Here is an 11,742-nt window from a genome sequence, read left to right on the forward strand (position 1 = left end):
AGATTCAGACCACAAAAATATTACAGTATTAACAATACATTATTATCATTATATTAGTGGAAAAAAAATGTATATATATATATATTAATATTTCTATTAATACAGTAAAATCAGTACTTTTACTCTTGGCACTTACAGTACATTGTGGTTCTTTTACTTTTCTTCTTACCGATGGTACTTATCGGCAAACTTCATTGGAATGAACCGCTTTTTGACATGGACATGGACACATATGCAAAGACATGCAAACAACTGTGTCTGCCATTTCACTAAGCCTAATACCCCACGTACTTCCTATTCACTGGCTCGAGTGTAAGTGAAATGGGTTGACGAGGCTGCAGAGGCCGTGTGACGGGGTGACAGAAGGACACGGACCATTTAGGGGAGATTCGTCCATTAGTTGCCGGTTGAAGGTAAGATGCTTAACCATACAAAAACGCTACATTTACACAAGACCACAACGAAAACGACATGTTTGAAAGCAACTTTTTTTCTTGATGTCGCAACTTTTGTTCTGTGAGAAACTAAAGCATTTGAGGGAGACTGAAAGCCAGTGTGATGCAACAGTGTTATATGTTTTCTTCTTCTCTCCTTTATCCATCGCATGAGCAGCTCAAACATGCAGTTGTGTTCTTTATAAGGGTTAGGCTAAGGGACCATGCGTCAGGCTTTTTCTTTTACTGTGGTCTAATCATCATTACGGTTATTCTCATTGATTGAGGCGGTACATTTCTTACAGAGGGTTTTTAGGGGAAGTATATTTACAGTCCCTGATAAGTCAAGTTTCGCTGTCATATGATGGGTCCAGAGGGTTATTTTGTTGTTCGATGCACAACCTCCCTATTAAGAGTGTTGTGACATGATTCAACGACAGGTGCTTTTCTATAATATTTTATCTACACTCGGGGTGGGGGATGTAAGTCTTTAGTATCACTTGCATTCAGAAGCTCTGTCACCGGGCACTTCCTCTCAAAAACACACCACACAGCCGAGTTGACCATATGTGCATGTTGGAACATCAATGCTTGCGTTATCTTTGTTTCCCTTGATCTCGAGGCTGACTGACACAGTGCGTCTGTTCTTTCAATCCGACAGATCAGGTTTCTTTCCACTGATGGAGGTTTTACACATCAACTCCTCCCTGGTCCTTGTCTCCCACAGACCCGTGAACTACACTGTCAGTGAGCTGACGGTGTACCAGAAATGCAAAGACATGCCCGCTGTTATCATTTGGTACCTGGGCATGCAGTTTGTCAACATGTTCCTGGGCATCCCGGCCAACATCATGGTGCTGTGGCTCATCCGAAGTAAAAAGGGGGACTCCTCCACCTCGGATATCTTCATTTTCCACCTGGCGATTCTAGACGTGTTCTTCTGTCTCACCCCTCCGCTCGAGGTGGCCAACATAGTCCTCCTCACCCCCAGCAGCACCTGGTACGTCCTGCGCTTCTTCTACGGCATCAAAGACACCTCGCCGCTCTTCCTCTGCTGCATCTGCCTGGACCGCTACATGGCCGTGGTCCACCCCATCACCTTCACCGAGCTAAAGGACCGCCGCCACAGGACCGTCATGGCCGCCGTGGTCTGGCTGATCATTCTGGCCTACGCCGGCGCCAAGTCCGCGGACGACATCCCCAACTTCGAAGCGGTCTTCACGGCCACGATCCTGGCAGCGTTCGCCTTCATGGTGTTCTGCAACATCTCGATCCTCTTGGCGCTGAGGCAGTCCGGGCCCGGCCGAGACGAGATGCACCCGGTGAAGAAGAGAGCCTTCAAGATGGTCCTCATCATCCTCGCTATCATAGTGTTCAACTACTTCCCACCCGTGGCTTTGATGCCGTTTAAGAGCTACTTCCAACCTGGCGTGTCCCTTTGCTACGTCCACTATGTGGTCTTCGGACTGATGGACTTCAGCAGCAGCATTCAGCCGATGCTCTATTTGTCCAAGGAAAAGCTCCACTGCTGCCAGAGCGGCGCAACACAGCTGAAGTAGAGATACGTGCTTTTCTTTTAAATGTATGAGATTGTTGTGAAATATAGGAGAATATAAGATGTCAAAAGCTATTTCTACCAATCCAGAATTGAATCTTCATTTTCTAAACCCCCAAAAACTATTTTCGATCTTCTCCAACCTCCTCAAACCCTCCTCCACCCTTCTTCCGGGAGACTGTCAACTACTTTACCAAGAAAATAGCTGACATACGCTCCTCTTTCTCAAACCCACCTCCTACTACTTGCGTTCCACTGACTTTACCTCTATGGCCCTCACTTTCCTCTTTCACCCCCCTGTTTCCTAACCAAATTCTTACCCTTGTAACCTCTGCCCGTCCGACCACCTGCCCTGACCCCATTCCATCACATCTTCTACAATCTATTGCTCCTGACCTCCTTCCTTTCCTCACCTGTCTCAACAATGCTCTGTTATCTGGCTGCTTTCCCAATTCTCTGAAGGAGGCAGAAGTTAACCGACTCCTGAAGAAACCAACCCTCAACCCATCTGAAGAAAACAACTACAGACCGGTCTCTCTTCCTCCCTTTTTGTCCAAAACCCTTGAACGTGCGATCTTTAACCAACTCTCCTCTGTCCTCTTTCTTCTGGAGCGCTCCGCTGCATTTGACACAGTCAACCATCAGATCCTTATTTCCTCCCTTCAGGAACTTGGTGTCTCAGGCTCTGCTCTCTCCCTTTTCTTGTCCTAACTCGGCGGCCGCACCTACCGGGTAACCTGGCGAGGATCTGTGTCGGAACCTTGTCCTCTTACTACTGGAGTTCCTCAGGGTTCCGTCCTGGGTCCCCTCCTCTTCTCGCTCTACACCAACTCTCTCGGCGCTGTCATTCGCTCGCATGGCTTCTGCTACCACAGCTATGCGGATGACACCCAACTAATTCTCTCCTTCCCTCACTCGGACACCCATGTGGCGGCACGGATCTCTGCCTGTCTGACTGACATCTCTCAGTGGATGTCGGCTCGCCATCTGAAAATCAACCCTGATAAGACTGAACTACTTTTCTTTCCGACCCAGGACCTGACGGTCAACTTTGGCAACTCCCTAACGCCCACTTTGACTGCTAGGAAACTCGGCATCACACTCGACAGCCAACTTTCCCTGACTCTCAACATTACTGCGACAACATGATCCTGTAGATACACCCTCTACAACATCAGGAGAATACTCCCACTTGTTTTGATTGTTTGTGTCCTGCTGCTCAAACTGCATTATGTGTGAGTGAAACTCTTTTCCTTCTGCTTTCCCCTGAGAGTACTCTAACTCAGAAAAAAAATAAAACATAAGAATGACCAAACTAGTTTATCCTTGCAATGGGTTTTTTCCCACTTTTAAACAAAAGCAAGGCATACAACTTATTTCAACTATTTTTTACTTTTTAAGATTCCATATTTCTTATCCTTCTGTCACAGAGAAGGACAAGAAATATGAAAATATTTCAAAATTCATATTTCTTCCAACCAGGCTTGTTTAAATTTTTTTTTAAACAAAAGGTGATTCAGAGTATTTTTACAGTTTTTTTGTTCAGTCCAGATAAAGATCTAACCTAAACTAAGTGACTAACTTCTCCTTTACTGCTTCCACATTTTGATAAATGATAAGTCATAGGTGTTTGTAATTGCATTCACTTAAACATAAAAATACTCAACTTTAAACATAGCACTAGTGAAATGCTGGTCCGTTCTGCTTAGTTGGGTTGTGATTTCCTTGTCGTGAATTAGGGAAATGTCCCTTGATAGTGACGATGATCTGATGTAATCCACGCAGCAACATTTCCACTTTGCCTCTCCGATGTGATTAGCTCTGCTTGCTTTTAATGAGCAGTGGAACTGGAGACCTGCCCAGTTGGTGCAGTGAATTGTAGGTGGCTGCTGCCGCTGAAAACTACGCAGTCACTTTGACTTTGGGCCCTTTTTGGCACAGCTTGTGAGCCAGATTGCGAGAACACAATTCATTTATACATTTGTACCTTAACTTTGCATGTGTTTTTACTAAGAATGGTCCTCTGAATTAAGGTACATCTGCATATTGATAGATTTTGTATTTTCCTTTGAGAGACATGGGCTACGCCCTATAAGCTTGTGTTTTATGGTATAAAATTGCTAATGTAAAAATACGTCTTTGTGTACCTTTGATAATGACAATCTGAATATTGGTAAAGTAGAGGTGCTTCATGCAAAATTATTTGAATCTTTGAACCATTCTATGTGAGGGGATAATACATTTGAAAAATAGTACAATTATTCAAATATGCTCAACTGAAACTCCACGGATTTCTAGGACACGTCTCCTTCCTCATCCGAGGGACACGTCTCTTTCCTTACAGGAGGGAAACACGTCTTCTTCCTCATCGTCTGTGGTCCTGTGGACGTGACACCAATGTAAACAAGTTTACGAGACAGACACATAGGGAAAAACAAACGGCTCATTAAGCTGTTCAAACAGCCTGAAACACACATGCAACAACACACAAAACCACACACACACATTCTGCAGTAAACTGAAAAGGTAATTGAATATAGAAAATAAAAATAGAGTGGAGAGGCCTCAACATGTTTCAGCGTCATGTATTGACTCTGCTAACAATGATTGGTGATGTTAATGAACTGCTCTACTAGATATTGTAGCCTTATTTTTTCTCCACTACAATAATAATAAACGTTGATCATTAGATTCTTTCCAAATTCAGACAACAAAATATTACAGTATTAACAATACATTATTATAATTATAATATCAGTGAAAATATATATATATTTCTACTAAAACAGTAAAATTAGTATTTTTACTCTTGGCACTTAGTACCTTGTGGTGCTTTTACTTTTGTACTTTTTATTCTGATTTCATCTCTTCACAGTGCTTTTAAATGTTTCATAAAATAACAAGGAAAGGTCAAAGGTCACCCGAGAGGTAATTCAACAAGCCTACAAAAGAACATTATCTGTATGGGTACGATAAACAACAAAGAAGAAGAACTAAACACAAACTGAGAGTGTGAACCGATCTGTACCACTAGAGTCACATGTCCCTATTCTGCACGTTGGACAAAGAACACAACTACCGACGGACATGACGCCCTGAAACACGTCCTCCTCACGTAACGTGTTACTCATCGTTACACTGACTCGAATCAAAAGTGATTTCCTGGACTGTTGCATCAGTTGTTTACCGACAATTTTCCGTGAGTTTGTTGCATCATTGCCAATCGGTGTAAATGGGTGACGGCTTTCCACAACACGCAATCCGCACAAGCATTTTATTTTTTTAATTCCCGCAATTTTTCCCTCAGCTCACTTCCACACTTCCACTCATCTTAATCATTTTTTACAATTTTATTCTTAATTGTAAATGTGTGATGTCTGTGAGGTACAAGGGAGTCAAAGAAGGCGGCGTGACATTGAAGAAAAGTCCTCTCCTCCCGCGCCCTCGTCTGATTGGAGGATGAGGATCCCTGAAGGGTTGCGTCATTTTTTTTTTCAAAAGATGTTTTCTGTGGTTTTGGGCAACGGCTGAGATGTGCACAAGAGTCACAAGGACTAAGCGGAGAGTGGGCGCCCCGGTCCCGTCACACAGGAAGCATCCCTTCAAACAGGTGGGTATTCAACTCCTGACCTTTAAATTCAGATACTGCAATTTTACACATATGTTGTGTCTTGGGGGAGTTTTTCATCGTTATAGCTGTGTCTCTGTGGTAGTTATCGGCAAACTTCATTGGAATTAAACGCTTTTTGACATGGACACATATGCAAAGACACCCTACGTACTTCGTATTCATTGGCTCGAGTGTAAGTGAAATGGGTTGACGAGGCTGCAGAGGCCGTGTGACGGGGTGACAGAAGGACACGGACCATTTAGGGGAGATTCGTCCATTAGTTGCCGGTTGAAGGTAAGATGCTTAACCATACAAAAACGCTACATTTACACGAGACCACAACGAAAACGACATGTTTGAAAGCAACTTTTTTTCTTGATGTCGCAACTTTTGTTCTGTGAGAAACTAAAGCATTTGAGGGAGACTGAAAGCCAGTGTGATGCAACAGTGTTATATGTTTTCTTCTTCTCTCCTTTATCCATCGCATGAGCAGCTCAAACATGCAGTTGTGTTCTTTATAAGGGTTAGGCTAAGGGACCATGCGTCAGGCTTTTTCTTTTACTGTGGTCTAATCATCATTACGGTTATTCTCATTGATTGAGGCGGTACATTTCATGATCCCTGATCCATGTGTTATCTTTGTTTCCCTTGATCTCGAGGCTGACTGACACAGTGCGTCTGTTCTTTCAATCCGACAGATCAGGCTTCTATCTTCTGATGGAGGTTTTATACATCAACTCCTCCCTGGTCCTTGTCTCCCACAGACCCGTGAACTACACCGTCAGTGAGCTGACGGTGTACCAGAAATGCAAAGACATGCCCGCTGCTATCGTTTGGTACCTGGGCATGCAGTTTGTCAACATGTTCCTGGGCATCCCGGCCAACATCATGGTGCTGTGGCTCATTCTAAGTAAAAAGGGGGACTCCTCCACCTCGGATATCTTCATTTTATACCTGGCGATTCTAGACGTGTTCTTCTGTCTCACCCCTCCGCTCGAGGTGGCCAACATAGTCCTCCTCACCCCCAGCAGCACCTGGTACGTCCTGCGCTTCTTCTACGGCATCAAAGACACCTCGCCGCTCTTCCTCTCCTGCATCTGCCTGGACCGCTACATGGCCGTGGTCCACCCCATCACCTTCACCGAGCTCAAGGACCGCCGCCACAGGGACGTCATGGCCGCCGTGGTCTGTTTGATCATTCTGGCCTACGCCGGCGCCAAGTCCGCGGACGACATCCCCAACTTCGACGCGGTCTTCACGGCCACGATCCTGGCAGCGTTCGCCTTCATGGTGTTCTGCAACATCTCGATCCTCTTGGTGCTGAGGCAGTCCGGGCCCGGCCGAGACGAGATGCACCCGGTGAAGAAGAGAGCCTTCAAGATGGTCCTCATCATCCTCGCTATCATAGTGTTCAACTACTTCCCACTCGTGGCACTGATGCCGTTTAAGAGCTACTTCCAACCCGACGTGCTCTTTTGCTACGTCTACTATGGGGCCTTCGGGATGATGAACTTCAGCAGCTGCGTTCAGCCGATGCTCTATTTGTCCAAGGAAAAGCTCCACTGCTGCCAGAGCGGCGCAACGCAGCTGAAGTAGAGATACGTGCTTTTCTTTTAAATGTGACTGTTGTGAAAAATAGGAGAATATAAGATGTTCTTGTTTGATGTTATTATTAAAAAGATGCATTGTGCAGATGAGGGCTCAATAGATTAGTTCTTGCCTGTTTTGAGGAAGAATGATTAAATAGCATATAGTTTAGATGTGTAGAAATTTCAATATTCTGTGCCAGGAAACGTTACTGAACATTTCCTAAAAAGTTGAACTTCTGCCATAAAGTTCCGGTTTAACCAAAGACAAAGACGAGACACTTTGAGGTTAACTTGATGTTATGTATTCATGCCAGTCATGACAGTCTGGGTGGAGCTTGTCCAGGTTTAGATATACAAAGGCTGAAGAAATCAATCGACTGACACATTTTGGCATTAAATAATTGTTGAAATAAAAATAAAAATAATGCACGTTCTAGCTTTTGAAATGGGCGGATAATCGCTTTTTGTCTTTAAAAAACTAAAAGCAAGTACAACTTGTAAATTCACATCCATCATTCTCCATTGTATTGTGTAACTTGACACTTAGAAGACTTAGTAGATTTGTCTCAAATGTGATTCATTATAGAGAAAACAAACATTCAACTTAATCTTCTGTTAAAGCGTGACTATTTTAGTAAAATAAACTGCAAAGACTAAAGCCATGTGTGTGTGTGTGTGAGATGTGGTAAAGCAGGATTTCTACTTGATGGAAGAGAAACGTCATCATAAACTGTGTGGTGTTTGCACTCAGGGGAACATTAAAGACAAGACATATTGCACACCGCCTTTGATTTCAAATGAAAAATACATAAAGCATTAAAAAGTGACACAAAAATCATTTGGTTAACTTTTCTATTTAATTTGGTCACAGATCACACAGAAGTCAGTCACAATAAACTAACTACTAGTAGCCAACACTCAGCTTAACATACATGCTGTGCAGGTATATTAACGAGTCGCCACAACAAACAGTGGCCCGATCAACATGAACATGTGTGTGTGTTACCTGGTAGTAACAGTGAATAACCTAAAAACAGATCCTATCGACGTACTGACGTACTCTCGTCAGCATCGCTCAAAGAAGAATCCCACGATGAAGATAGAAAGCTGCTCGATCAATACAGAACATTTGCAGTAAGATTAATAACAGTAACATTATTATATAAATACATTCGTGTCAGTTCAACGGATTAGAGAGCTGCCTGTGTGGTTAAAGCTATGTACAGCAATATATTAATCATTTCTAATAATCATGTGACGTATCATTTTAAAACATTTATATTGTTATGTTTTTAATGAAACCTGCAGAGAAATTCAGTGTCTGGCTTCAGCAGAGTGGACCAATCATTCATTCACTTTTCTGTTAAAGCATTTCTACGTTACATTACTAACATTGTGTTAACATCCAGTCTCTATAAAAGAACAACAGTTCTTTTAGGGTCCTGCATTCTGTCTCTGCACTCCGTGTAAACAGATAAGACCACACAACGGTGATGAACTTGGACCTTCTGGATCCCATCAACGATGAGACGACAGCGCATTGCCCTTCACCACAGGCATCACAAACACGGCACGATTTCTACCTCTGGACCAGCAGTATAATAGAATAATCATACCTCATGCTACACATAATAGCCTTTTCTGGAGGTTTCAACCTCTGGGGGGGGTTAAGACAAAAATACGACCCAAGTGTTAATAATAGTAAAACCCAGCTTTGTTTTCGTCGGGGTCTTTTTCCCGCTCATCCGCTAAGCGCGTGGTTCTAACTCCTGTCCGTGTTGGACAGAGTCTCCGAGGGAGAAGGCCGTTTGGTTTCTGCCCCGCCGGTGCTCCCCTCGCTCTGGGCCTTCTGCTCCTTGGCGCCGTGCGTCTTCAGGTGCTTCCTCAGGGTGGACTGGTCCGTATATGTCTTCCCGCACTGGCTGCAGAGGAAGGCCTTCTCTTTGGTGTGGACCAGCTCGTGTCTCTTCAGGTGACCCGACCTGCTGAAGCTCTTGCTGCAGTGCGGGCAGCTGTACCCCTTCTCGCCTGTATGAGTCCTCTGGTGCAGTTTGAGGCTGCTGGCCACCGTGAACTTCTTCCCGCACTCGTTGCAGCTGTACGGCCTTTCCCCCGTGTGCATTCGCATGTGTATGGTGAGGTGGCCCGTCTGGCTGAAGGTCTTCTTGCACAGCTCGCAGCGGTAGGGCCTCTCGCCGGTGTGAATCCTGTAGTGGGTCTTGAGGTCGCCCAGGCCGTTGAACCTCTTCCCGCACTGGCCGCAGCAGTAGGGCCTCTCCCCTGTGTGGATCCTCTCGTGTATGCGCAGGTTGCCCGCGTTGCTGAAGGTTTTGCCGCACTCTCGGCAGCTGTACGGCCTCTCCCCCGTGTGAGTCCGCAGGTGGACTTTGAGCTGGTTGTGCTCGTTGAAGCGCTTCCCGCAGTGCGAGCAGGAGTACGGCTTTTCTCCCGTGTGGACCCGCTTGTGTATCCTGAGCTGACTGGGGTGGGCGTACGTCTTGCCGCAGAGGTTGCAGCTGTAGGGCCGCTCGCCCGTGTGGGTGCGCCTGTGGGACTTGAGGAGGTCGGCCCGGCCGAAGCGTTTGCCGCAGTGGCTGCAGCCGTGGGCCTTTTCGGCGCCGTGCGCCTTGATGTGGATGTTTAGCGAGGCCGCTTGGCTGAAGGTTTTGGGGCAGGTGGTACCGCGCAAAAGGTCGTCGTCAATCGGCATGAGCTCGTCCGCGGGAGAGACAGAGTCTTCTTCACTTGCCGCTACTTCCGGCACCACTGGCGGACTGCTTGGTACCCCGAGGTCTGCTTCCGAATCAGGGCAGCAGCTCGACGCAGGCTGCAACTCCTGCTTAGACAAGTTGTCGTTGCCGTGCTGCGACAACCCGCTCTGCTCCTCCTCCGTCTTAATGAACTGCCCTTCTTGCATGCGCGTGCCAGAAACAACGGTGACATTAACTTGTCCGGGGCCCAATGTGGATTCTGGAGGCACAGGTGCATACGCATCGTGAGTGTGACAAGAGACCTCGGTGGTCTCGTCTTTTACCGGCCTCATTGTCAGATTGAGAAGGGACGAAGGCTGGGAAAGGTCAATGGCATGGCTGCCATCCTGGTCTGCCTCCGCTTTTACCAATATCCAGTTTTGGGTGGACGTGCTTACCTCTTCTGAATTTGCCAGCATGTGATCAGTCTGCAGCAAAAACGGTGAAGAGGATACGCAATCCCTCATCTTGTCTTTCTCCCTCATCTTGTCTTTCTGCCTCCTCCTGAAGCTCTTCTTGTCGCTGCTGCATATGGACATCTTGAACGTGCCCTCAGTGGAGTTGACGGGACAAATGTTCCATGATGAAGTTGAAAGATTTTCAGTGGCATCTTGGTCACGAATATCTGAAAAATAGACAAAGCCATAATAATGTAGAAGTAGTAAAGTAGTACATGCTGTGTTTTTATACCTCATTACAGAACTGATATTGTGGGGGGGGGAACAGCTGGAGCAAACTCAACTGACTTACGATGTAAAGTTACATCAATAGAAAAAACTTAACTAATGGGGAATTATTTCATTCTTTATTTGGTTAATGCTGCTCAAACTCCTGGGTGTGCTTATATGTTGCTTGGCGTTGGAAAGGTAGTATAGAAGGAGCTCAAAAGATGCCTAAAATTCCCCCAAAATGAGGTGGTTAAAAACAACTGAAACACTCCGTAGAGCGACATTACATGGTGCAGTTTTAATATGAAGACCTCGATTACTGCAGCTTTTCCAAGAAGATTTCCTAAGAAGAATATTTAAAGGCCCTTTATGGTATTAAGAGAAAACTGACAAAATATGTATTTAATGAGTGCTAAACCAGTTGTATTTCACTCATGGTGTTGTGATATCCCAAATTATTTATGCAATGTGTGTGTATGCATGTCTGTGGGAGAGGGGGGGGGGGGGGGGTTACTCATCTCTTCCTGTACACAAGTATTCACTGTAGTTGTGGTGTCGTCATTAGTACGAGCGGGATGCTGTGACAGTACAGTAATGTTAGTACTTTATTACACAGTGAGGCCGGTTTGTCACCTCATCCTGTCGTACATCTACTGAAAGGCTGCATTGTTTACGTCTGCTAGCCTTTACTGCTATCGTGTTTCAGCCTTTTATTTATGTCTAGGGGGGAGAGAGAGGGAGGGGGGAGACACACACACGCACACACTGGGACAAAGGGCACGAAGCTGCACCGATCCGAGGGCAGACAACCCTTACCTCTTACGGCAGAGTCGGAGCTCTTCTGTGCAAACAGCAGAGCCTTCAGGCCCTCGTTTTCAGACTCGATCCTCCGTATTGTGCCCTGGTACTCGGACAGGGTCCGGTCCACCGAGTCGAGGACATCGCACACTGTGGCCCTAAAGATCTCGTTCAGAGAAGACTCCAGGAAGACCTTCAGATCACTAACGTCAGGCGTGGCCATGTTGCTGACAACTCGCCCGATGGCTTATACGCGGGTGAAAGTGAGAGGGTGTGTGTGTGTGTGTGTGTTTGCGACCCTGCTGCCGTGTGCGGAACAAACAAAGCAGAGACGGTCG

General features: G+C 45.7%; 3 protein-coding genes across 3 annotated transcripts; 2 read left to right on the forward strand and 1 right to left on the reverse strand.

Moving 5' to 3' along the window:
- Positions 1-300: 300 nt before the first annotated feature.
- On the forward strand, positions 301-3,288 carry LOC120831578 (proteinase-activated receptor 3-like). Its single transcript, XM_078087770.1, has 2 exons — positions 301-413; positions 1,096-3,288. Exon 2 carries the CDS (start codon positions 1,115-1,117, stop codon positions 1,991-1,993), a length of 879 nt encoding a protein of 292 aa, XP_077943896.1. The 5' UTR covers positions 301-413; positions 1,096-1,114; the 3' UTR covers positions 1,994-3,288.
- A 2,191-nt stretch (positions 3,289-5,479) lies between these two features.
- Positions 5,480-7,294, forward strand: hcar2 (hydroxycarboxylic acid receptor 2-). Its single transcript, XM_078087772.1, has 2 exons — positions 5,480-5,599; positions 6,298-7,294. The coding sequence occupies exon 2, from the start codon at positions 6,317-6,319 to the stop codon at positions 7,193-7,195; it is 879 nt and encodes a 292-aa protein (XP_077943898.1). The 5' UTR covers positions 5,480-5,599; positions 6,298-6,316; the 3' UTR covers positions 7,196-7,294.
- Positions 7,295-8,026: 732 nt separating this feature from the next.
- LOC120831581 (uncharacterized) lies at positions 8,027-11,734 on the reverse strand. The gene is made up of 2 exons (XM_040197109.2): positions 11,423-11,734; positions 8,027-10,563 (listed from the first exon to the last, which is right to left on the reverse strand). Exons 1-2 carry the CDS (start codon positions 11,625-11,627, stop codon positions 8,951-8,953), a joined length of 1,818 nt encoding a protein of 605 aa, XP_040053043.2. The 5' UTR covers positions 11,628-11,734; the 3' UTR covers positions 8,027-8,950.
- Between the last annotated feature and the right edge of the window lie 8 nt (positions 11,735-11,742).

This window comes from Gasterosteus aculeatus, chromosome 14, assembly GCF_964276395.1.
Source record: "Gasterosteus aculeatus chromosome 14, fGasAcu3.hap1.1, whole genome shotgun sequence".
In the NCBI taxonomy this organism is placed as follows: Eukaryota; Metazoa; Chordata; class Actinopteri; order Perciformes; family Gasterosteidae; genus Gasterosteus; species Gasterosteus aculeatus.

Bases quoted from the DNA above. Each gene is read 5' to 3' on its own strand.
- LOC120831578 (XM_078087770.1), top strand. From the start codon at position 1,115: ATGGAGGTTTTACACATCAACTCCTCCCTGGTCCTTGTCTCCCACAGA.
- hcar2 (XM_078087772.1), top strand. From the start codon at position 6,317: ATGGAGGTTTTATACATCAACTCCTCCCTGGTCCTTGTCTCCCACAGA.
- LOC120831581 (XM_040197109.2), bottom strand. From the start codon at position 11,627: ATGGCCACGCCTGACGTTAGTGATCTGAAGGTCTTCCTGGAGTCTTCT. The intron at 10,564-11,422 runs GTAAGGGTTGTC...TCTATTTTTCAG, and splicing joins CTCCGACTCTGCCGTAAGAG to ATATTCGTGACCAAGATGCC.